Genomic DNA, 24,389 nt, shown 5'->3' with positions numbered 1-24,389 from the left:
GTGGCACGTGGTCTCAGTAGTTGTGGCTCACAGGCTCTAGAGCACAGGCTCAGTAGTTGTGGCCCACGGTCTTAGTTGCCCCGTGGCATGTGGGATCTTCCCGGACCAGGGCTCAAACCCGTGTCCCCTGCATTGGCAGGCGGATTCTTAACCACTGCGCCACCAGGGAAGCCCCCCTGTGCATTCTTGAGTGAACTCCAACTAGTCAATTGGGAAACATTTCCCATCTTAGTCGTGTCCCTTTTGCCTACTAGTTATCTAACAAATATCCAAGCATCTGTTACTGAACCAGGTTCGTTTTGCACCAGTTTCTAGAAAAGTTTTTCAAGCCGAAATGCTGAGACCCGAGGTTTGCAGCAGGGAGGAGACGGAAGAACAAAGCCTCAGATCTGCCTCCTGGAAGGCAAGGGGCTTGGGCTGTTTATGGGATAAGGCAGCAGGGCAGACTGAGGCATGGGGAGCACGGGAAAGGTGACTGGGGAAAGGTGCAGTCAGGTCATCACTGTTATTCTGCGCAGGTGTGGCTAAGCCTCAGGTCTCTGCACGTTCAAAAAGGCAGGCGCTCTGCACAGACCCAGGGTGGTGTCTTCAGCCCCCTGATGTCAAAAGGTCACTTAACGGAGACTCGCGCATGCCCAGTTGGAGGGTGGGTGGTCCTATCCGGTCTTAACCAGTTCACCTCCAAGCAGACACAGCTGACTCCAAGTTCTGGGACAAGAACTCAGGCAAACATCGTATAGCAACAATTAAAACGACCCTGGTTAGTGGAGGCAGGTGAAATGGATTTGACTAACGATTACCCACGCTTTCACATTCACTCCGTGTAACAGGCCCAAGTATGGAACGAAGACAGTAGCAGGATGAACTTGACTGCTTATTGTGCTTATGGGACCCCTGGAAAGGGGGGAGCCGATGTCCGCTGGAAACTGATGGGCTGGGATAGGAATATCACTAGATCTTGGCAGAATAAGGAAAAGCCTGGAAGATAACAAGAGCCTGGCTTCACAGTGGGTGAAGGGGGTTTATCCTGGGCTTATGTTTATTTCACCAGAGACCCATCTAAAAAGAGTGTATGAGGTACTCAAAGTACAGAACAAAACAAATAGAAAGGCTCCTCTTTTTCTATATTTGGGACTAACCATAGGAAAACCAGAAACCTTTGCTCCTGGTTTGGAGCTCGCCTCTTTTTTTTTTTTTTTTGTTTGCGGTACGCGGGCCTCTCACTGTTGTGGCCTCTCCCGTTGCGGAGCACAGGCTCCGGACGCGCAGGCTCAGCGGCCATGGCTCACGGGCCCAGCCGCTCCGCGGCACGTGGGATCTTCCCGGACCGGACCGGGGCACAAACCCACATCCCCTGCATCGGCAGGCAGACTCTCAACTACTGTGCCACCAGGGAAGCCCCTGAGCTTGCCCCTTTTAAACCACAGGTTAAATGAGTTTGAAAAGCTTATGATTGCATCAACAAAACATGATAACATTTCCCAAAGCTAATTCTAGTAATACAGCTCAACGGTTCAAACCATCTCAAATTTACCTGTCAAAATCTTTTCTTACTAACCCAACACAACCTGAATTAATCTCTCCTTCAACTCAACTCTTGTAACCATCCTGTATGTATAGAACATACCACCACCTGGCACTTAATACATTTCCTGAAAGTATGGTTTTCCCATTTGTAAATACCCTGCCTTCCTGAATAGAGATAGTGAAGACCCTTGAAGGTCCTGCCTATTCCTTTGGGCACCTCTGTTAGCGCTCACAGTGCCCTCACATATGAGACCCTTGCTATTTATTGCTTATTCAATGTAAGCACCAAACTTCTCATTTTTTTTGGCTGTGCTGCACAGCATGTGGGATCTGAGTTCCCTGACCAGGGACTGAACCCCTGCCTCCTGCAGTGGAAGTGCAGAGTCTTAACCATTGGACCACCAGGGAAGTCCCTCATTTTTGTAACTGTTTCTCTTTCGTAAGACAGTATGTCCCTCTACCCTCCTACACTGTTGGTGGGAATGTAAATTGGTACAACCATTATGGAGAACAGTATGGAAGTTCCTTAAAAAACTAAAAATAGAACTACCATATGATCCAGCAATCCCACTCCTGGGCAAACATCCGGAGAAAACTAATTCGAAAAGATACATGAACCCCAATGTTCATAGTAGCAATTTACAATAGCCAAGACATGGAAACAACCTAAATGTCCATCGACAGATGAATGGATAAAGATGTGGTACTTACACACAATGGAATATGACCCAGCCATTAAAAAGAATGACATAATGCCATTTGCAGCAACATGGATGGACCTAGAGATTATCATACTAAGTGAAGTAAGACAGAGAAAGACTAATATCAGATACCACTTATATATGGAATCTAAAAAAATAATACAAATGAACTTATTTACAAAACAGAAACAGAGTCACTGATGTAGAAAACAAACTTATGGTTACCAGGGGGGAAAGGCCGGGTAGTGGGTGGGAGGGATGAACTGGGAGATTGGGATTGACACATACACACTGCTATATATACAACAGATAACTAACAAGGACCTACTGGATAGCACGGGGAACTCTTCTCAATACTCTGTAATGATCTATATGGGAAAAGAATCTTAAAAAGAGCAGATATATATATATATATATATATGTACAACTGACTCACTTTGCTGTATGGCAGAAACTAACACAACATTGTACATCAAAAAAGAGAGAGAGCATGTCCCTCTTAAACACACTTGGCCTGTGCAGCCTTGGCCCCGATTTCCGGTTCCTGACGTGTTTTCCCCTGAGTGTTCCAGCCACCTCTCGCTCCACTGCACTCTTCACCTCTTCACCAGTACCTCTTTCATATATGTTGGGGGACAAGGACGCTGGGAAAGGAGGTGACTGTGACTGAGAAGTCTGGTTACTCATCAGAAGCTCCACAATAGGTTTGATTGTGTTGAGTTTGATATCTGTTTTTTAGGTGGATATGCTTTAAAAATTTTTAACTGTAGTAAAATGCACATAAAATTTACCACCTTAACCATTTCTAAGTGTACATTTGAGTGGTGTTAAGTACATTCACATTGTTGTGCAACCATCACTGCCATCTATCTCCAGAACCCTCTTCATCTTGCAAAACTAACCCCCTACTCCTCATTTACCCCTCCCTCCAACCCATAGTACCACTAGTCTACCTTTTATCTATCTCTATGAATTTGACTATTCTAGGTTCCTCATATAAGTGGGATCATACAGTATTTGTCTTTTTGCAACTGGCTTATTCAACTTAGCATACTGTCCTCAAGTTTCATGTATGCTGTAGCAAGTGTCAGAACTTCCTTCTTTTTAAGGCTGAATAGTATTCTACTGAATGGATAGACCACATTTTGCTTATCCATTCATCCATCTGCAGACACTTGGGATGCTTCCAATTTGTATCGATTGTGAATAAAGTTGCTATGAACGTGGTATACAAATAACCCTTTGAGACCCTGTTTTCAATTCTTTTGCCGAATTTCAGGATCATATGGTAGTTCTATTTTTAATTTTTTGAGGACCCACCACATTGTTTTCCACAGCAGCTGCACCATTTTACACTCCCATCGAAAAATCACAAGGGTTCCAATTTCTGCACATCCTCTCCAACTCTTATTATTTTTGGTATTTTTTATAGTAGCCATCCTAATGGGTATGAGGTGGTGCTGGGTTAGATATTTTTGACCAAAGTAAAATTCTTAGCTCAGACTTGTAAGGACAGTTGAAAGTTGACTACCTTACTGAAATAGAGTAGGTGGAGGGAGGTGGTGTACATCTCTATCATTATGTAAATTCCCTCACTGTTCCAACCTGGAAACTTCTCCATCTCACAATACTTTAGTCTTTGGCTAAGACATTGTCTCTGAACTATCAATTCTATCTTCTTCAGAAGGATACCTTTGGAAGTTCACAGGGACAAAATTATTCCAAATAAACATAAGCCACTCTTGGGTTTTAGTTCTAATGCCATTATCCTGAACAAGGCAGGTCCCACATAGGCTGACCCCCTTTGTCATGTGTTTGCAAGAGGGCTGAGAAGGTTCCCACTTCAAATCATCTTCCACCCATGTCACAAATTCCACCCTAGCCATGAGTTTGAGGACAGAGCCTCTTTCTAGACGCTCTCTTTTTTTAAAAAAAATGGGAATTGACTTTATTTTTTAATTAATTAATTAATTAATTATTTTTGGCTGTGCTGGGTCTTCGTTGCTGCACGCGGGCTTTCTCTAGTTGCGGTGAGCGGGGGCTACTCTTCGTTGCGGTGCGTGGGCTTCTCATTGCGGTGGCTTCTCTTGTTGCGGAGCACGGGCTCTAGGCGCATGGGCTTCAGTAGTTGTGGCTCGCAGGCTCTAGAGCACAGGCTCAGTAGTTGTGGCTCACGGGCTTAGCTGCTCCGTGGCATGTGGGATCTTCCTGGACCAGGGCTCGAACCCATGTCCCCTGCATTGGCAGGCAGATTCTTAACCACTGCGTCACCAGGTAAGTCCCTAGACATTCTCTTTTAAAACTCAAGTGCCTCAGGAAGTCTGGCATTAAATCCTAACATCTTAGTGGGACATTTCCTCCTTTTTGATAAGAGAAATGGGACAGCCTTGGGAACAAAGGAAAGACAACAAATGGGGATAGAAAAGCAAAAGGGAAGAGGGTCACGGGAGGTGTGTAACAGTGATGCAAGGTGACATAGGCCAAAACTGGCCTTTCACCAGAACTGGCACTGAGCCCATGTGTACCAGAGCAGTTATATCTGCTGCTGAAATACGGAAAAACCGTCATAACAGTGGGTAGCGAGCCGTTGTCCCGAGCATTTCCATCACCGCCCCCCAGGCCAAGTGCCGCCTCTCCATCCCAGTTGCTCCCACCTCTTTCCTGGGACTCCTCCCCACAACTTCCCAAATCCAGCGGCCAGAGGGGACCTGCCCCAGGACCGTGAACATGCCAAGCCTCACTAGTTATTCAACATTTTGACGTCACCTGCTTCCAACAACTGTCAAGTGGACAATAAAAGCAAGTCTCAGGATAGATTCTGCTACCGATTCAAACAGCTGTTGGCAAAGGGACAGAGGAGTCAGTCATCTACCCTGGTCTGTTCATCTCAGATCTCTCTCCTTTGCCATCCTGGGGTAGGAAACAGTGATCTGAGAGCAGGTGAGCCTTGTCATTTGATCTGGCCACAGGGTCCTTGTGAATGAGGGTCCCTGGACCTAGAATGCCACACCATGGGGGTCTGGTGGCCGCTTGCTTCTGTGTTGTACATGCGAGGAGAGCTGTGGCCACACACTCTTTCTAGCCACAAGCGACACTCTATTAAGGATGGAGCACTGTTTCTATCTTCCCTTATGGGAATGACAAACCCTCTGGTGCAGATTTAGATAATGATAGTTAAAGTACTTGAACATGAGTTCCTGGTGGGGATGCTTCAATGCTGACTAATCCCTCCGAGGGTGCAGATTAAATTTAATTAACACGCACCCATATTCTGCACTGTTGCTTTTTTTGAATATCAGCTTTATTGAGATATTTTGCATATCAGAGGGCTCACCCATTTAAATACACAATTCAGTGGCTTTCAGTAGATTCACAGATATGCGCAACCATCACCACAGTCAATTTTAGAACATTTCTGTCACCTCAAAAAAGAAAGCCGGTATACACACAATTCTCCTGGGAACTGTCATTTCTTGGAACAGAGTTGGGTGGGGAGAGGAAGGCCCAGGACTTTTCTCTTATTTTTTTATTTATTTTTGCGGTACGCGGGCCTCTCTCTGTTGTGGCCTCTCCCCGTTGCGGAGCACAGGCTCCGGACGTGCAGGCTCAGCGGCCATGGCTCACGGGCCCAGCCGCTCTGCGGCATGTGGGCGGGGCACGAACCCATGTCCCCTGCATCGGCAGGCGGACTCTCAACCACCGCGCCACCATGGAAGCCCAGGACTTTTCTCTTTTATTTGACTTTGATTGAACCAGGTGAATGCACTCCCCATTCAGAAACTAAAGCAAAATTTTAAAGTAAAAAAAATGAACAGGAAGAAACTGAGAGTGACTCAGAGACTGGTCACTAAGGGGTGCAAGCAAAACTCTCTGCCCTTCTCCGGATTTCTGCCCTAGGTCGGGAGTCAGTGATCTTTCTCTGTCGAGGGTCAAAGAGTCAAAAATATTTATTTTTCGCTTCACCGGTCATACTGTGTCTATTGCAACAATTCCGGGAGGCAGCTGGGGACCACAGTAGCCGTGACCCCACGAAGCTCTATTTACAAAAACAGGTGGCCTGTGAGATTTGACCCCAGCTCCTGTTTGCCCCCGTGCTCTGGATGAATGCCCGGAGCCAGCAGAGCAAACAAGTCCTTTGCACCTGGGCAAGAAGCATCTGGCCTAGTGGCAGCTGTGCTTGGGGTGCACCCACGGTGCTTCTTTTTTTAAAAATAAATTTATTTATTTTCGGCTGTGTTGGGTCTTTGTTGCTTCACGCGGACTTTCTCTAGGTGCAGCGAGCGGAGTTATTCTTCGTTGGGGTGCACGGGCTTCTCACTGCGGTGGCTTCTCTTGTTGCGGAGCACAGGCTCTAGGCACATGAGCTTCAGTAGCTGTGGCTCGCAGGCTCTAGAGTGCAGGCTCAGTAGTTGTGGCGCACGGGCCTTAGTTGCTCTGTGGCACATGAGATCTTCCCAGACCAGGGCTTGAACCCTTGTCCCCTGCATTGACAGGCAGATTCTTAACCACTGTGCCACCAGGAAGGCCCCGCACAGTGCTTCTTTAGGACAGAGAAGGTGCCGTGAGCCTGGCCCTGCCCAGGGCAAAGTGTAGCTTGCTTTCACGTGTGATGGATGGCTCTTCCCTTTTCTGCTTTTCTTTTTAAAAAATGTATTCTTGGGCTTCCCTGGTGGCGCAGTGGTTGAGAGTCTGCCTGCCGATGCAGGGGACATGGGTTTGTGCCCCGGTCAGGGAAGATCCCACATGCCGCGGAGCGGGCTCGCTGAGCCTATGCTCTGCAATGGGAGAGGCCACAACAGTGAGAGGCCCACGTACTGCAAAAAAAAAAAAAAAAAATGTATTCCTATTTTATAAAATTGAAATATAATTGACATATACCATTGTATTAGTTTTAGGTGCACCACATAATGATGATTTACATATATACTGCAAAGTGACTACCATAAATTTAGTTAACATCCTTATTTTTTTCCTTGATGCGGCCCATTGTTGATCTCAATTAAGTTAGGGACCCCGAGACCTGTGGTGTAGTCTGTAGCCCAGAAAGGAGCTCCTCTGAGGTGCAGAGGAGATGCTGATAGAGTCACAGAATCCACTTAATTATATACATCATTGTCCATCAAAACTCTTGGTTACAAACAACAGACACAGATCATGACCATAGGCAACAGTCATGCGCCGTGCTGGCAGGCTCTCTAGGGCTCAGAAACATGCAGGCAGCCAGGAGGCCCGGCATGCAGTGGACAAGAGCACACACGAAAGATGGGCTGGGCCAGTGGCCGCAGCAAGAGCTGTGACCCTCCCACCCCCACCCCTGACCCTGGGGCCCCTGCTCTGGAGCCAAGACCTGGGGACAAGCTCTGGGGACAGAATGTGAGCCACATGCCACCTGCTGGCTGCCACCGAGGCGGGGAGAGAGAGGACACCGGCTTAGAGACGGCCAATATTTGTTACCGGTCTGAGACAATTTTTAAAAATTGTGGCAATGTGTGGAGGTATCTCTAGTGGCAAGAAGGAGTTAGGGGCCAAAAGGATATACATAAAAGACCTAACTTTTGTCTAAGTCACTGACTTTGTGTCTCATTTCCAGAACAAAAGGCCTCAAAGAACATAGACTTTATTAGGATAAATGTGGTCAGCGGTGTCTTCAACTCCCAGAATACATTTTTTAAAAACTTTCTGATGCTACCATTTCTCTTTTAGTATTTATTTGTTCATTTGGCTGTGTCAGGTCTTTGCTGCGGTGTGCAGGATCTTCAGCCACGGCGTGCGGGATCCCCAGTTGTGGCATGCGGGATCCAGCTCCCTGACCAGGGATCAAACCTGGGCGCCCCCGCATTGGGAGCATGGAGTCCCAACTGCTGGACCACCAGGGAAGTCTCTGACAGAGTACATTTTACTATCTATGTTTTGTGGAGTTTAACATATTTTCATATGCATTTCCTCACTGGACAAGCAGGACGGTAAGGTGGAAAGATGAGCTTGGAGGTCAGACAAACTTGCATTTAATTCCTGGCTCTGATATTAAATAGCTGTGTGACCTTGGGTAAGTTACTTAACCTCTCTGGGTCTCAGAATGCTCATTTGAAAAATGGAATTAATAAGTCCTGTCCTTGAAAGTAAAAATATCCAGCTTGTTGGTGGAATATCAAAAGAGATCATACAGTGTAGTAGGCATTCAACAAGTGTTAGTTATAATGCTTTTTTTTTAATATTTAATTTTATTTATTTTTGGCTGCGTTGGGTCTTCATTGCTGCGTGTGGGCTTTCTCTAGTTGTGGCGAGCGGGGGCTACTCTTCGTTGTGGTGCACGGGCTTCTCTTTGCAGTGGATTCTCTTGTTGCGAAGCATGGGCTCTAGGCGTGTGGGCTTCAGTAGCTGTGGCTTAGTTGCTCTGTGCCATGTGGGATCTTCTCAGACCAGGGATCCAACCCGTGTCCCCTGCACTGGCAGGTGGATTCTTATCCACTGCACCACCAGGGAAGTCCCTATAATGCTTATTAATCCTCACAAATGTGAGATATGAGGACAAACATGTGTTGCCCCATTTTTGGTAATCCATTCTCTGAAGAGTAATTTAGCTGGTTTGTGCAAGAGATGAGACTGGAAAATCCCGGAGTTCTAATTCCTAGATCAGACGCTTTCTATCACACCACACTCAGAATACCTGCTGATGGTGTTTACTTATAATCTCAAAGAAAATCATGGTTGTGGTTTATTTTCCTTGGTAGAATGTAGAGGAAGTGTCTATGTGAGCTCTGATTCCTTAAGTCTCAGAACTGGACGCAAAAACTTCTGCACTGACTCTGTTGGGGAGTGAAACCCCAGGAGACGAGAGTGAGGGAGAGGAGGGGAGGCTGGGAAGGAGAGGGAGCAGTGGCCAGATGGCTAGTGTGACACTGAACCAGCCACAGCTTCACAACAAAACAGCCTGCAGCTTGGTCACAGGGACATCTACAGAGAGGGCCTGGGGAACTTCTGCCTTCGGAGGATGGTGTGGGGCAGCAATGGAGCAATTTAACTGCTGACTCTTTCCCTTATCCCGGGGGATAAAGATGGCATGGTCAATTAAATTTGGGGAATGCTAAATAAAAACAGATTTTCCAGCTGCAGGCCTTGTCAGAGCCTTTAATATGCTCCTGTGCATTGTGAATCTGGCACAAAGGAGGAGAACAGAGTCTATATAGTACTCCCCGAATTTATTTGACCCTGGAAGCCTTTCATCTTGGAGTATCTTGTAGTAGAGGGTGTCCAAACTTTGGGGAACCTACACCCTAAAATATTCCCCAGTGCTGGGCTGTTACTGGGAGTGACAGGATGATGCCCTCTACCTCCAGTGAGATGCATTTTGGCATCTGGTGGGAGGAAGAGGGTCAGGGGTCTTGCCTGCCATTTACCATTCCTTTTGGTTCCCCAGGCCTGTCGTGTAGGACTTAGCCTAACAGAGTCCCCTTGCACCCGAGTCTTGCCTGCAGAGCTGTCCCCACAAGTTGGGCAAGACAAGTTGGGGGGGACTGTGTGCCTGTTCTCCTTTAACACGGCTCAGCCCTGGCCCAAGCTTCTTGATGTGACTTAGTTTCTCTCCTCCCTGGGCCTGCCTTATGTCGTGCCGAGCTGTCCAGACTGTGGAGAACCCAGGATATAAGCCTTATATTCACAGGATTCCTGGATGGCCAGGGACCCCAGTCAGCTTGGCCCACACGTCTTGTCCCATAGACCTTGTCTGTATGCTCTTCCATGGGCCTTGCCTTTCTGTTCCCCCAGAGAGCCCATCCTGAAACCAGAAAGCAGCTCTGTATTTCATCTCCAGAGAGATAGCGCGCCTTTGTTGAGAAAAATGCACAACTTTCTAGGTGCCACTGCAGACCTAGGTTATCGATAATACCTCTGTCCTTGCAAAATTAAAAAACAAATTTTTTAATTGAAGTATAGTTGAATTATAACATTGTGTTAATTACTGCTTTACAGAAAAGTGATGCAGTTATACATATATATACATTCTTTTTCACCTTCTTTTCCATTATGGTTCATCACAGGATATTGAATATAGTTCCCTGGGCTATACAGTAGGACCTTGTTGTTTATCCATTCTACATAAAGCAGTCTGCATCTGCTAATCCCAGACTCCCAATCCATCCCTCTCCAAGGCCCCCTCCCCCTTGGCAATCACCAGTCTATTCTCTAGGTCCCTGATTCTGTTTCTGTTTCATAGATACGTTCATTTGTGAAAGACGCGAATTTTTCAAATTACACACACAAAGACTCTTAGAGGTTGAGGCCCAATGTTGGTATTATTTAAAATAATTTATTTTATTTATTTATTTTGGCCACACCACGCGGCATTCGGGATCTTAGTTCCCCAACCAGGGATCGGACCGGTGCCCCCTGCAGTGGAATTGTGGAGTCTTAACCACTGGACCGCCAGGGGAGTCCCCAGTGTTGGTATTTTTAAAGCACCAGGGAGATCTGAATTCATAGTCAAGTCTGCGAACCACATCTCTAAACCCTCTAGAGTAAAGCTAATGTATATCCATCCATCCCAAGAGTGAGAGCGTTCAAGTCTCTCCATCTGACAGAAGTCCAGGCTCTTTCCCATCGTACATCACGGGTCCTGTAGGCAGCCGTACAGTCTGCCTTGCTTGCATCTTTGGGAGGTTAATCTTGGGACCATGGCCTAGTGAGATTAGGGTTTGCGCTGGAACCTGGCCTCGGTGAGTTGGGTCCGCCAGCAGGCTGGGTCAAGTCTTCAGTTCCTGAAGTGGTTGTAATTGCTAAGCTGTTGTCACCACGTAGAGCAGTAAACCCTTGGGGGTGGGCTTCCCACCTTCAAGTGTCACCTTCAGGACAGGGGCTTCAAGCCACTGACTGGGAGGCTTTTTAAATCCCTGACGGGTCAACTTCTGAGCAGTGAAGGCTAGGGGTGTGGTGTACCAGTAACCCAGGCACCAAGATGCTACTCCCAAAGCCTGGGGCAGCTTGGAAAGTGGGCAGTGGTTCAGTCTCATGGGTCAAAGGCAAGAGGCTGTTGGGGAAGGTGGGAGCCAGTGAGTCTGGGTCACAAGGCTCAGGCTCGTACGGTTAGGGCACAGGTGACCGTGGCGACACAGGGCGCTCCAGAGGTGGAAGCTACATGCTCTGCTCTAGTTGCTGCCACGGGTAGCAGAACAAACGTCCTTCACTTTGTTTCTTTGCGGGGAGATGAGCCCCAGGTGACTCTCAGTCTAGGGTCTTAAGCCCAAGCTATGACAAGTCTCAGCAGTCTTAAAGATCAGCTCTTGCTGTTTCCACTGACAAGAAGCCCAAGCGATGCTGGGTGAGGACCTGCCCAAGACTCCCCTTCACTGACCTGAAACATCCCTCCAGCCCCTCTTCTTCCTCCTCTACCCCTCCAACCCCTCCGCGTCCCATAAGACCTGCCAAAGTGACTAATTTTCACAACAGTGAAGATCTACCCATTCCAGGTGATTGATCTCCTTCCAGAAAAATGGGCCCAACTCACCTTTCCCTTACGTCACTAACTTACTGTACTCACCCCAACTCTAAAGGGATTCCTCAGCAAACCAGGAGAACCTGTCACGGTGGAACACCTTTCTGGCTACCTACACTGTTGTGGCTTCTCATCAGCAACTATTACACCATCATGTTCTCCATCTTCCATAACATTTCCAATAGGTACACACTCTGCTCTCACACATACACCATCATGTGTGCCCTGCTGTTTTATTTAGACTGTTTCCACTTTTCACTTTTGTAAGTACAGATACTTTAAACCTCGGTGCACATGAGTCTTTGTAATAGGTGTGGGATTTTTGGTGAGGGTTAGGGATAGTACTTCGGTGTGAGAGACACAAAAGGTGGCAAAGAGGAGAGGTGGGAAAAAATATAATGTAATTTTAGATGACTCGTGAGTAATCAGAAATCTCTGAATTCAGAGGGATATTAATATGTGTAGCTGACACAGGACAGACATTGACCAATCAGAATCAAGGCCAGCTGTGGGAGCACAGCAGGGTTCCCCGCTGGGCCCAGCATCATCCCCTTGGATAATGGACTATGGAAAGTAGGAGTCCTGCGAGGTAGCCTGGGGTACCTGGGGCAACAGTGGGTGAGAGATGGCTCAGGAAAGTGGATACTGAACAATTGATAAGGAAGTATTTTGATATTTTAGTAACTTGTTTTAGCCATAACAGTGCTTGCCTGCTGAATATCAACTCATATTCACAGCAGTCCTCCATGCAGCTGTAGAAGACCCCATGCCCTTTTCAGAGCTTTCCCCGCTAATGTGTCACATAGCCTAGTGGTGATGGTGGAAGGCAAGTGCTTCTTGGCTTCCTTGCATGGCATGTGGGAAAGCAAGACACAGACAAAGGGTTATAATTTTCTCTATAAACTCAAGGAAGTCGTTGGTCACACTGAGAACAGAACATGAGCGTAGTGATGCCGATTGCGCTGAAAGGAGACATCTCCTGCCAGACTTAATTTCAGGAGGAGACTTCTAGACACCATATTCATAGGGACTGATAATATTTCCATGGTGCATGAGGGAAAGAGCTATAAAGAAGCTCTATGACACGCTGGCTAGGTGCTTAGAGAAATGAATGTCTTTCACAGGAAAATAAGAAACCAGGAAGGTTTTAGAAATGTTGTCCTGACTCACGAAGCCCTCACTTTCCACACCCACCTGTGTCAACACAGTCAGATCCAGAGGCACTTCAAATGAGTTGAAACTTTATATTTTGCAAACTATCACTCTCTTGCCCAACAAATAAGCCTTCACATTCACATCTAGAGGGTGTTTCCTTCTCACTGAGGAGGCGGCAGGAAAGGTGTCCATCTACGTGCTCTGTGAGGGCTCCTGAGGGGGCCGAGCTCTGAGGACCTCCTGCTTCCAAGGGTCATGAGTCCCCTTTTTGGTACAATCCTTAGCTCACCTCTACCACACGGGGAGGTGCTCGGGGGTAGAATTAGTCCATTGAAAATGAAGTGAAATAAAAGAACATAATATATTCTTAGTATTAGCTATAGACAACGGGTTTTTCTATATTTAGTTCAGGATAACACTTACAGTTGGGCCATGGCATCTGGTGACCTCACCTGCACGGACCCACTCCCTAAGGATCATTTCCACTTACATGAGTTATGCCCGCTTTCCCTGGTGAATCAAATGAGATGCTGAGTCAGTGCCCTTGTCAAAGTTAAAACTGCACCAGAAAAAGCAAGGGAGAATTTATTCAAGACTATTGCAGTAGGGACTTCCCTGGTGGTCCAGTGGTTAAGAATCTGCCTTCCAATGCAGGTGACGCAGGTTCGATCCCTGGTAGGGGAACTAAGATCCCACATGCTGAGGGACAACTAAGCCTGCATGCCACAGCTACTGAGCCCACATGCTCAGGAGCGCCCCGTCCCCATGCCACAACTAGAGAGAAGTCCGCGTGCCGCAATGAAGAGCTCGCACGCTGCAACGAAAGATCCCGCATGCCGCAATGAAGATCCCGCGTGCCGCAACTAAGACCCGACACAGCCAAATAAATTAAAAAATAAAACATAAAAAGACGATTGCAATAGAGGAGAGAGACCGATCTCAACTCTACTGAAACAAAGGGCTGGAGATTTTTTTTCCAATTGAAGTATAGTTGACTTAGAATATTATATTAGTTTCAGGTGTACCACATAGTAATTTGATACTTTTATAGAATATACTCCATACAAAGTTATTACAAAATATCGACTATATTCCCTGCACTGTACATTACAGCCTTATACCTAGTAGTTTGTGCCTCTTAATTTCCTTCCCCTATCTTGTTCCTCCCCCTATACCCTCCCCTCTGGAAACCACTAGTTTGTTCTCCGTATCTGTAAGTCTGTTTCTATTTTGTTATATTTGTTCATTTGTTTTACTTTTCAGATTCTACATATTAGTGAAAACATACAGTATTTGTCTTTCTCTGCCTGACTTATTTCACTAAGCAGAATACCCTCCAGGTCCACCTATGTTGCTACCGATGGCAACATTGCGTTCTTTTTTATGGCTAAGTAATACCCCATTGTGTACATATACCCCATCTTGTTTACCCATTCATCTGTTGATGGGCATTTAGGTTGTTTCCATATCTTGGCTATTGTAAATCATGCTGCTATGAACATTGGGGTGCATGTATCTTTTTGAATTAGTGTTTTTGTTTTCTTTGGATAAATAACCAGGAGTGGAATTCCTGGATGGTATGGTAGACGTGGAGAGGTTTTAAGAGCTAGGGTAGGGGGAATCACAGGCCACCTGTGTTTGCTAATTGGCCGTCACAATTGGAATAAAGTGCCCGTCAAAGTCAGGTGCCTACCCTCCCACAGAGGGCAAAAATGCTATCTCCTCTGGTGTGAGATAGAAATGCTATCTCCTTTGGTGTTTTCATTTCAAAAACATGATTCCCAGGTCCTTGAGAAAGACACTTCCTGGCTTGAATGTCTGGCAAGAGGTTAGAAGATTTGCATACATTTCAAAGGTGCAGGGTAAGAATTTACAAGCGCACATTTTCTAAATTAAATGTTCTTACAAAAGGGAGGTCAGGGGCTTACAGTCAGAAAGAAACCTGTCTAAAGTTCAGTCAAACTGAGGGGAACATGAAGGCCATCTTGGTTGCCCTCTAAGACAACCCACAAATGAACCACAGAATTCATGTCTGCTGCTTGAGAAGGACCCTGAACCCAGTGATACATAAACTTGGAAATTTCAGGTCCCTGGGGAGGTACCTTCTTATGAATAGCCCATTGAAGTGAGCTCATAAATGTTTCCCTTTAATGCCCTCACCCCAGAGTATTTTCCTTGATTAATGTTTATTGAAACATTTATGCATCAGTTCGGTGCCAGAGACCATCTCAGGTATGAACAAGGTGGAAACTCCTCCTCAAAGAGACCTCACAGCATTGAAGGAGACAGACAAGTAAATGAACATCTTAGTTATAATGTGAGAGTTCCTCAGAAGTTAAACATGGAGTTACCATATGTTCCAACAATTCTACATCTAGGTATCCACCCAACAGAAATGAAAACATATGCCCACACAAAAACATGCACAAGACTGTTCATAGCACCATTATTTATAATAGTCAAAAGGTAGAAACAACCCAAATGTCCATCAACCAATGAATGGATAAATAAAATATGGTATATCTGTACAACATGGCATTATTTAGCAATAAGAAGGAATGAAGTCTGCATGCATGCTACAACACGGATGACCCTTGAACACTGTATTTGAAGTGAAAGAAGTCAGTCACAAAAGCCGCACAGGGTATGATTCCATTTAGGTGAAATATTCAGAAGAGGCAAATCCCTAGAGACAGAAAGCTGGGTAGTGGTGGCCCAGGGCTTTGAGGGTTGGGGAAAATGAGGAGTGAGTGCTAATGCGTATGGAATTTCTTTTTGGGGGTGATGAAAGTGTTCTAAAATTGACCGTGGGGATGGGATAGTATATTCACAAAATTACGGTTGTGGGAAGATGGGAAGAACACTGGATTTGACATCAGAAGACCTGGTTTGAATCCACAGATCACTGGACTTGATTTGCCCAATGACACACCCCTTGAACTTCCTCTCTTTTCTCCACCTCACAGAATGATCTTACCATCCATCCACCCAGTTATCCAAACTAAAAACTCAGGAGCCACCTGAAATGCACACCTCCCAATCCGTCACTCCCTTGAGCTAGTAAGTCATCAAGTCTCACTGATTCTATTTCTTTAATCTTTTTAAATATCTGTCCTCTCCATTCCTGAGCTTCACCTGGACGAAGGCAACAGCCTTCTCTCATTGTCTCCACTTTAGTCTAATCCCTCTCACCCTCCACATCACGGGTGTGGTGTTCCTAAAAAAACCCTCATGTCACTTCCCTGCTCAAAATCATTCAATGGTTCGTTATTGTGTCATGAGAGCAAACACATATACAATGGTCTGTGCATGCCAGGCACTGCTGTAAGAACCGTGGATGCATTGTCTCCAATCCTCATATCAATCTGTGTGACAGAGGAGGGAATTGGGCACAGAGAGGTAAAATGACTTGCCCAAGGCCATGCAGCTGGTTCAGTCCAGAGCTGGGGCTGAACTCGGGGACTGGCCCTGGGATATGTGCTTACAGCTGCCATACTAGTCTCACAAGGATGGAGGCCAGACCCCTTACACCGTGACCTAGGCCCTGGCTACCTCCAGCCCCTCCGTGTGCTCCCGTGCTCTGCTATTGCTCATTGCCTGCAATTTCTCAAAAGGGCTTCATTTCTCTGGGCCCTTTGACAATGCCTTCCGTCTAACTGGGCTCTGGAAACCCTCATCTTTCAGGCTTCATCTCAGCCATCAGTGCTTCTTTAAAGTCTTCCTGACCTTCCCCCAACCCCCAAGACCCCTACAGATGAGTATCCTGAAGCTGTTTCCATATTGTGTAATATATGTGTATATACACGTTTTTGTTGTTATTGTTTAATATTTATTTGGTTGCACTGGGTCTTAGTTACGGCAGGCGGGCTCCTTAGTAGTGGCATGCGAACTCTTAGTTGCGGCATGTGTGTAGGATCTAGTTCCCTGACCAGGGATCGAACCCGGGCCCCCTGCATTGGGAGCATAGAGTCTCAACCACTACACCACCAGGGAAGTACCCTATACACGTGTTTTTGTAATAGCTTTTTTGAGATGTCGATCACATACCATGCAATTCACCCACGTAAAGTGTACAATTCAATGGGTTTTAGTATATTCATAAAATTATAGTTGCATTAGAATCATGCTTTTGCCTTGAGGTGGGTGGCTTGTTATACTCTGGGGTATGATGTCACGAGGAGGCCACCTCTGCAGCACAGCCAGGTGCAGTGAGCAGCCCCAGAGGTGGGCGAGCTGAAGGTGCAAAATGAAAGAGGGTGGGAAGTGTAGACACCAAAGGGTCTAGAGGGAGAGAAAGCTCTGGAAGAACTGAGAGATTATACTTTGAGACCAGCCGTGGCCAGACCATTCCTTGGAGCACATCAGTGTAGCCGATAGAAATCTCAGGCCACCAGCCTTGGTATGTAAGAAATGTAAGCTTGTTTTTCCAGAACAAAGCTTACATCCCATTGCAAGCCTCCATCCTCTATTCAGTGAATTCTGGATCTCCTGCCCTTTTCTTCCGGGCTGGGTCTGAGAGAACTTCCTAGGGCTTGAGATTCTTCCCTAAGCCTTTCTGCGTGGACAGTGGATGCACAGCGTCCGACCTGAGGTGGAAGGTACTTCGGAAACGTTGGGCAGATTTACTAAAAGCTGGTGAGCGTGTGACTAGCACAGGTGCCTGGCTTAGAGTAGGTGTTCGATAAATATTCATGGTTGAAATGAATGGAACTAAAAAAGGCAGCAAGAAGAATTAGTGTATCAAGGATGTCACAGGTATTTCACACACCCACTTTCTCACCCACAAGTCCCATCAACATCGCTCTGTCTCCTGGCCCTTCCCTCTTTCAAGTGACAGCTAGTCAACCTGACAGATGAATCCTTGCTGATGTGTCCTCATGGGTATTGCCCCTCCTGGGTTGATCATGCAGAACCCACCCGCACCTGGTTAAGTGAGGTCAGCCAGTGTTGAAGCGGAGCCCTCTGTGTGCTCACAGCCACCGAGAGCTGGCAGAGGTGTCAGTCGCACTTCCCTCCACTGGAAAACAACCCATTTATTTTGTTGGCTGTGCCTTGCTTATTTTTCCGCTATTAACATTCTTTTCCTGCCAATGGTCCAAGTACATGTGGGATGTTACTACGTGTCTGATGAAAGGGGAGCTTCATGTGGGTAGGTCTAGGGATGGTCACTATTAGGACGATTCTAAACAATGCCCAAAGGCAACTCTTTGGGCGGTTCAAACTTACATGACAGTGTCAAGAACAAAGCTCCTAAGGGACTGGGCTCTGATGGCCCCGTAGGGCTCGGATTCCATCGGCATTTCCATTTCTGGGAATGCATTTCCTCCCCTACACGGGGTGTGCCGTGAGAAGCATGCCCAGAGGAGGGGCTCTTTACACACTGTGCTCCGCCTCTCTCCCGTGGAAGGCTGACTGCCTCTCTTTCTCGATGTCTTGAAAGGGCTCGAGGGCCCCAGGCCAAGGGGTCTTTGCTTTGCTTGACAGCATCAGCTGGGGACATGTCAAGTCGGGGGCTACTGTCAGAATGGCCCATGTGTCCATGCCAGAGTCACACTAAGGGGGGCTCTTCCAGCCTTACGGTCCCTCCTGGCCTGACAGCTGAGTCAAAGTCCCCCATTGAGCCCCCCACATGCTTCAGCTTCCAGGACTAGAGTCCCCCTCCCCTGAAGCAGATGCCAGGGGCTCTTTGAAATTTGCCCTTGGTCTTTGGAATCCTGACTCTGAGGCAACTCCTTGGGTGCGGATCTTGGAGAGGCCACTTCAGAACTGTCCTGGCTGAGGCTCCGATGACAGACTCTGCTTCTGTGTGGTTTGCAAGGTGCCAAAAACATCTCCGGTGCTCCGGCAGGCGCGGCCAATGGAAGTCGTGGCCGGGACCCCTCCCACTCCCCACCCCCCACCCCCCTCAGTGGCATCCCAGCCTCCTGCCTCTCTCTCTCCTTCCTGATCTGCCTGACACAGTAGTGAGGACCTGGCAGCCTCAGGATCTGTAGAACCCTGTGTCTGCAGTTCCCAGACAGAGCCTCGGCCTTTGCAAAGATGGCCTGGAGACAGCTGTTCCTGATCTGCTGTCTCTCGGCCATTGTGCTCCTGTCCAGTGAGTATGCGAGGCCCCAGGATGGCCTTGGTGTTAGGTGAGGCTGCTCAGGTGGCCAGGTAGAGGGTGTACCTTCTGTTAAGAAGGCTGTACCTGGGTGTGTGTGTTTGTGTGTGTCTGTGTGTATAATACAACACAGTACAGAGAAACCAGCACGCCTGGTGGTTTCTTGGGGAAGTTGGCTGTGTGGCTGGTATCTGAGGCATCCAGTCTCCAGGGCAAGTCACAGCCCTGGGAAGGACCGTCCTGGCCTGGCTCAGGGTGAGGGCTCCTGTCGGGGTGCGGCAGCCCTCACGCTGTGCTCTCGTCCCACAGCCCTGCGGGAGGGGACTGCTGTGGCGGTGGGCTCCAGGCGGTTGGCAGGACATGAGGTGCAGGAAGGTGAGTGCCGGGGCCACCCAGGGGGCTCCCGAGGTAGCCCTGGTGAGCATGTGCCGGTTGTGACCGGCTTCTCTCGGGTTTCAGGCGTGGAAGGGAAGATCTTCATGCAGGAATCAGATGCCTTGAATTTCCTCAAGAAGCGAGGCAAGCGGTCCTCCAAATCCCGAGAAGAGGTCAATGGTAAGGATGCCGGTGGCCTGCCTTCTGCTCTTGCCTCGTGTTCCTTCTCTCTCCCACAGTCAGCTGGGCCAGGGACCAAGGGCTCAACCTAGGCCCTCGGGTCTCAGTGACTGCAGCTCTGAATTAGAAGTTACATCACATTCCCTTGATTGTAGGTCACTCCTTGATTGGCTATGCTGCAGGGGTAAGAAACAAAGAGGATAGGGCCACACTGAACGCACTTAAGTGTTGAATTGCATCTCAGTTTCTGAAAGTTAAAAATGTTAAGGTCGGGGATGGGCGGCACTTCCCTGGCGGTCCAGCGGTTAGGACTCCCTGCTTCCACTGCAGGGGGCACGGGTTCCATCCCTGGTCGGGGGACTAAGACCCTGCATGCCGTGTAGCGAGGCCAAAAAAAAAAATGTTAAGGGGAAAATCTATGTTCAGTGGAGAGGGGACACAATAGCTCAGTGTGTGCTTTCTGGGTATTCATGGTGCACCCTACAGGCACTGTAAGCAGGGAGGAGGGCACATGGGACCGGGAACTGGAAATGTGGGCTTGGTGACAGCTTTGCTGCTAAGTGGCCTTGACCACTTCTTCTCCCTGGGCCCGTTTCCTTATTTACAAGCCCCTGAAAGAGTGGTGTTCAGCCAGCAGTGTTTGTTTTTTTTTTTTTCTAGTTACTTTTTTTAAACATCTTTATTGGAGTATAATTGCTTTACCATGGTGTGTTAGTTTCTGCTTTATAACAAAGTGAATCAGTTACATATACATATATCCCCACATCTCCTCCCTCTTATGTCTCCCTCCCACCCTCCCTGTCCCACCCCTCTAGGTGGTCACAAAGCACCGAGCTGATCTCCCTGTGCTATGCGGCTGCTTCCCACTCGCTATCTATTTTACATTTGGTAGTGTATATATGTCCATGCCACTCTCTCACTTCGTCCCACCTTCCCATTCCCCCTCCCCGTGTCCTCAAGTCCATTCTCTACATCTGCCAGCAGTGTTTTTAAAAGTCTTCACTTCCAATGCATTCGGGAGGCTTTTGAGCTCAGAAGTATGTCTCCTTCTCAGCCTGAAGTAGGCCCTGGTATCCCCTGCTTGGCAGAGACCTTCATTTCCATGACCTGCCGACCCTTGAAGGGATTTGAGTTCTCTGTCCTTGAACTAGATTCTTCCAAGGACTCAGCTCTGACAGACTCTGAGTCCAAGGCTAGATTCGTTACTTATGTGTCTGTCTGAATAAACTCTTTGTGCCTCTCAGCACACTCAGCAAGGTAACTTGCTCAGTGAAAATAACAGAACTGTTTTCAAATGATGGGCAAGAAGTGAGATGAAAATGCTGGAGATGAAATTCCCTTTTTTTTTTTTTTAAGTGGAGAAGTACAACCACACTGGGAAAATCTCCAGGCCTCACACAATTTGGGATTTAAAGGTTAGCAAATGTCAAGAAACACTGAAAAGACTGATGGAGTTTGGGCAGTTCTTGACGGAAATGAGAGAAGCAAACTTTTGGCAGACTCCCAGCGGGGAACGTGCAGGAATTTAAGAGGCAAATAGTTTCCATTCTCTAAGTGGATTCAGAACCATGAGATGCATGATTAAGCCAGAGGTCTGTCACCCAGGTTGGAAGCTCAGGGTTTCAGTCGTGGGAACCCAGGACAGCCCGGTGAACACCTAGGATGCACCTGAGTTAATCTATTGTTACCTGGTCAACTTCGGTGATGGGTAGAACAATGCCCAATTATGTCTGAGGTTCAGTAAAGGCAGGCAACACTTTGATAAACTTGAATCTGGAACCAGAAAACAGGCAATTCCTATCTCTAAGCTTCTGCCAGACTAAAGATGTAAAGGTGTGAGGGCAGAAATGGATGAACCTAGAAACTTATTTGACGTTGGAAAATCTAAACTCTAGAGAGGTTTTTTGAGGGGGCTACATTAGAGCAGATGAGGGACAGCTGCACCTGCTGGTGAGCTGTGACCTGGCAGCTCAGGTAAGTTTCCCTCTGGTAAGCTTCATGTTCAACAGCCAAGGAATGTTTACGTGTTCTCAGTGACAGCTTTCAGTTATCACTGGGGGTATTTCTCCAACCAGAGGCGTACCTTCAGCTTTATAATGTGAAACTGGGACTCCTCATAAAAAAGTTTACAGCCAACTTTACTGGAATGCATTGCCTCACAAAACTAAGGGATACCTGAGGTTGGTATTTTCATCATCAGGGAGTTTACCTGATCACCCCATATCCTGTACTAGTTATCTACTGCTGTGTAACAAATGAGCCCCAAATTGAGCAGCTTAAAACAACAAACATTTATTGTCCCAGTTTCTGGGGTCTAGGTCCAGCTTAGCTGGTGGCCTCAGCCTCAGGGTCTCTATGGGCTGTAGTCAAGGTATTGGCTGGGGCTGCATTCATTTCAAGGCCTGATTGAGAGAAGATTCGCTTTCAAGCTCACGCACATGGCTGTTGGCAAACCTCAAGTCCTGCGGACTACTGGTCAAGGACACCAGTTCCTGCCATGAGTGGGCCTCTCCACAGGACAGCTTACAACATGGCAGCTGGCTTCCCTCCGAGCAAGAGCAAAAGTGAGAGATAGACAGATAGATAGACAGACCGACGAACCCAAGATGGAAGCCAGTCTTGTTTGTAACCTAATCTCAGAAGTCATATCCCGTCACTTCTGTCATATTTTGCCCATTAGAAGTGAGCCACTAGGCCAGTCCACACAAGGGGAGAGAATCACCTAAGGGCATGAATATCAGGATCATCTTAGATTCCCTGGACCACATCCTCATACCCCGTGGCAATTTCTATCACAGCAGCCATAATGCTGGGTGTAATTTATTTTCATATCTTTCTCCTTAAGTGGATCACAGGCCCCTTAGGCAGAGGGACAGAATCTTTCTTACTTGACTTTTTAATCCCAGTGCTTAGTATATATTCTGGCCATGATAGGAGCGCAAAGATGCTGAATGGACTTGCAGGTTAATTAATGTGAAATTAAGTTGGATTATTCCCTCACAGAATTCATTTCTATCATCAAATTCCTAGCTTCTAAGAGGACCAGCATGCTTGGATACACCATTCATTTTGCACCTGGAGCTAAATGGCTTCACCTTTTGGGGGTCTGTCCTCTCACTCACAAAACGAGGCAGTTGGGTGGGACACTCCCCCAGGTCCCTCAGGTTTAAAGTCTGTGTCAGGAGTGAACCATTTCAGTGAAGCCCCACTCTTAGCCCCTCACAAACAGCCCCTTTTGCACCTGATTAAGTTTCTCAGGCAGAATGATTAGTGTCCCCCTAAATGCATGCGGCTGCCCCTATTCTTGGGGGCAACTCTCGCCTCTTCCCCTCCCCCAGCGGAGAACAGGCAGAAGCTGCAGGCGGATGGGCTACGGAAAGAACATTACGAGGAACAAAGGAACGAGTTTGAGAACTTCGTGGAGGAGCAAAACGATGGTAAGAGCTCGTCAGCCAGTGACTTCGGGGAAGTGGACCTCTGCAGGAGAACCATGTGATTTGCCTGTACTTATCCCTAAATTTTAACTAGAGGAGGGAGGTAAGAGGAGGTCTACTTTCAATTCATATCTGTGGGAGTCTCGGAAAACAGGGAGAAAGTCACAAAAGTGGCTACAGAACTTGAGAAGAAATGGAAGAGGACAGAACACCACTGGCTTGGAGACTGTGGGGCTGGGGGAGTTTTTGGTTGATCGTATTTTCTCCTCCTACTTGTGTGTGTTCTGTCTTAGCAGCTGCACCCCTGGCTTAGTTCCCGTTAGAGCTGAGTTGAGAGGATTTCAAACTCACTTTCAAGGGCCTTGGATTTCCACCAATGTCATGGCTCTAGGAACTGCCCATCCCGGAAAACCTAGGCCTTCATTTACCTAGTTATTATCATCAGCATCGGGTGACCAGTGGAAGCAAACCAGGACAAGTGAACTCAGATGGCTCCGGTTACGGGAGCTCTGTACCCTCCCCACCTCCAGCGTCAACATCTACAGCCCACGGGGCGGCTCCCCTCACCCAGAGCAAGTTTTTATGGGGTTTGCGTGTTCCCTCACCCAGGGGGCCCCCGAGCGTCTTGTTTGCAAAGCCTTGACCTTTGCCTCTGTGTCTCTCACCAGACAGTCAGCACACCTCATCCCCACCCTCTGGCCTTGGGAGACAGGGCTCCAGCCTCCTCCCAGGAATGCTGGTTTCAACCAGGCCTCTGGGTGTGGGGGAGGGTGGAGGGGGAGGGAGGCTCTGCCTTTGAATCCCAGCCTCCCATGGGGGATGGGATTCGACTTGGTATCTATTAAGTGCCCTCAAGGGTCACCTATAGCAAAAAAATCCATAGAACAGGGTAATAGGGATCAGACCAGGCAGGCCAATGTGTGTTTTTATTCCTTTTTCGGTCTCTTCCAAAACTTCAAGATTTAAATGCTTCCAAGTAAGTTCCTGGATGCAGGTGAGCTTGGACATAAGACCCCAGTTAAGGTGACCTTTGTTAGAGAAAGTCTGCAATTTCAGTTCCCACGTTGTCAACCCCTCGCTTGCCTGCTCTGGTGGATTTGGGAGGTAATATGCCCTTAGGGCACCTCTTAGTGGAAAGGACACCATCACCAGGTATCAGGGGGCTGCAGGCCATGCCCATGGCCTTGCAGGTGGCACCTGGCTGAGCCCTGCAGACAGGTGTTGGGCAGGATCCCAGCAAATCAAACATCCTGGGGAAAGCTCAGACTGTAGTAATTCAGAGGCAAATACTCCTGTTAAAGATTTGTTTACCTTGGTGGACAGCTTGGGGAGAAGCATTTAAAAAATGAGGATGTGGCCTCTAAAATTCCTTGAGTGTATTTTTTTTTTTAACTCACAGTATTTTTTTTTTTTTTTTTTTTTTTTTT

At 47.5% G+C, this 24,389-nt stretch overlaps 2 protein-coding genes across 4 annotated transcripts in view; one reads left to right on the top strand and one right to left on the bottom strand.

The window, feature by feature from the left end:
• Positions 1-24,389, bottom strand: part of MCM10 (minichromosome maintenance 10 replication initiation factor) — a 119,372-nt gene that overhangs the window by 43,899 nt on the left and 51,084 nt on the right. The window contains exon 21 of one of the 2 annotated variants that reach the window (XM_027121892.1): positions 19,686-19,704. The exons of the other annotated variant lie outside the window; for it this stretch is intronic. The gene's annotated coding sequence lies outside the window, so the exon portion shown is untranslated. Of the gene's footprint in view, positions 1-19,685; positions 19,705-24,389 lie in introns of those variants that run through there. 2 annotated transcript variants of the gene reach the window in all.
• UCMA (upper zone of growth plate and cartilage matrix associated) overlaps positions 18,341-24,389 on the top strand; it is an 11,766-nt gene continuing 5,717 nt past the window's right edge. Inside the window, exons 1-3 of one of the 2 annotated variants that reach the window (XM_027121903.1) lie at positions 18,341-19,348; positions 19,433-19,528; positions 22,867-22,965. In XM_027121903.1, the coding sequence (XP_026977704.1) occupies positions 19,453-19,528; positions 22,867-22,965 (175 nt within the window). In that variant the 5' untranslated portion in view covers positions 18,341-19,348; positions 19,433-19,452. Of the gene's footprint in view, positions 19,529-22,866; positions 22,966-24,389 lie in introns of both variants that reach the window. The other variant, XM_027121904.1, reaches the window with a different exon arrangement.

This window comes from Aethalodelphis obliquidens, unplaced genomic scaffold (genome assembly GCF_003676395.1).
Source record: "Aethalodelphis obliquidens isolate GAN/ISIS:26980383/991018 unplaced genomic scaffold, ASM367639v1 scaffold23, whole genome shotgun sequence".
NCBI lineage: Eukaryota > Metazoa > Chordata > Mammalia > Artiodactyla > Delphinidae > Aethalodelphis > Aethalodelphis obliquidens.
The sequence above is the reverse complement of the archived record's forward strand: the minus strand, read 5'-3'. Positions and strand labels throughout refer to the sequence as shown.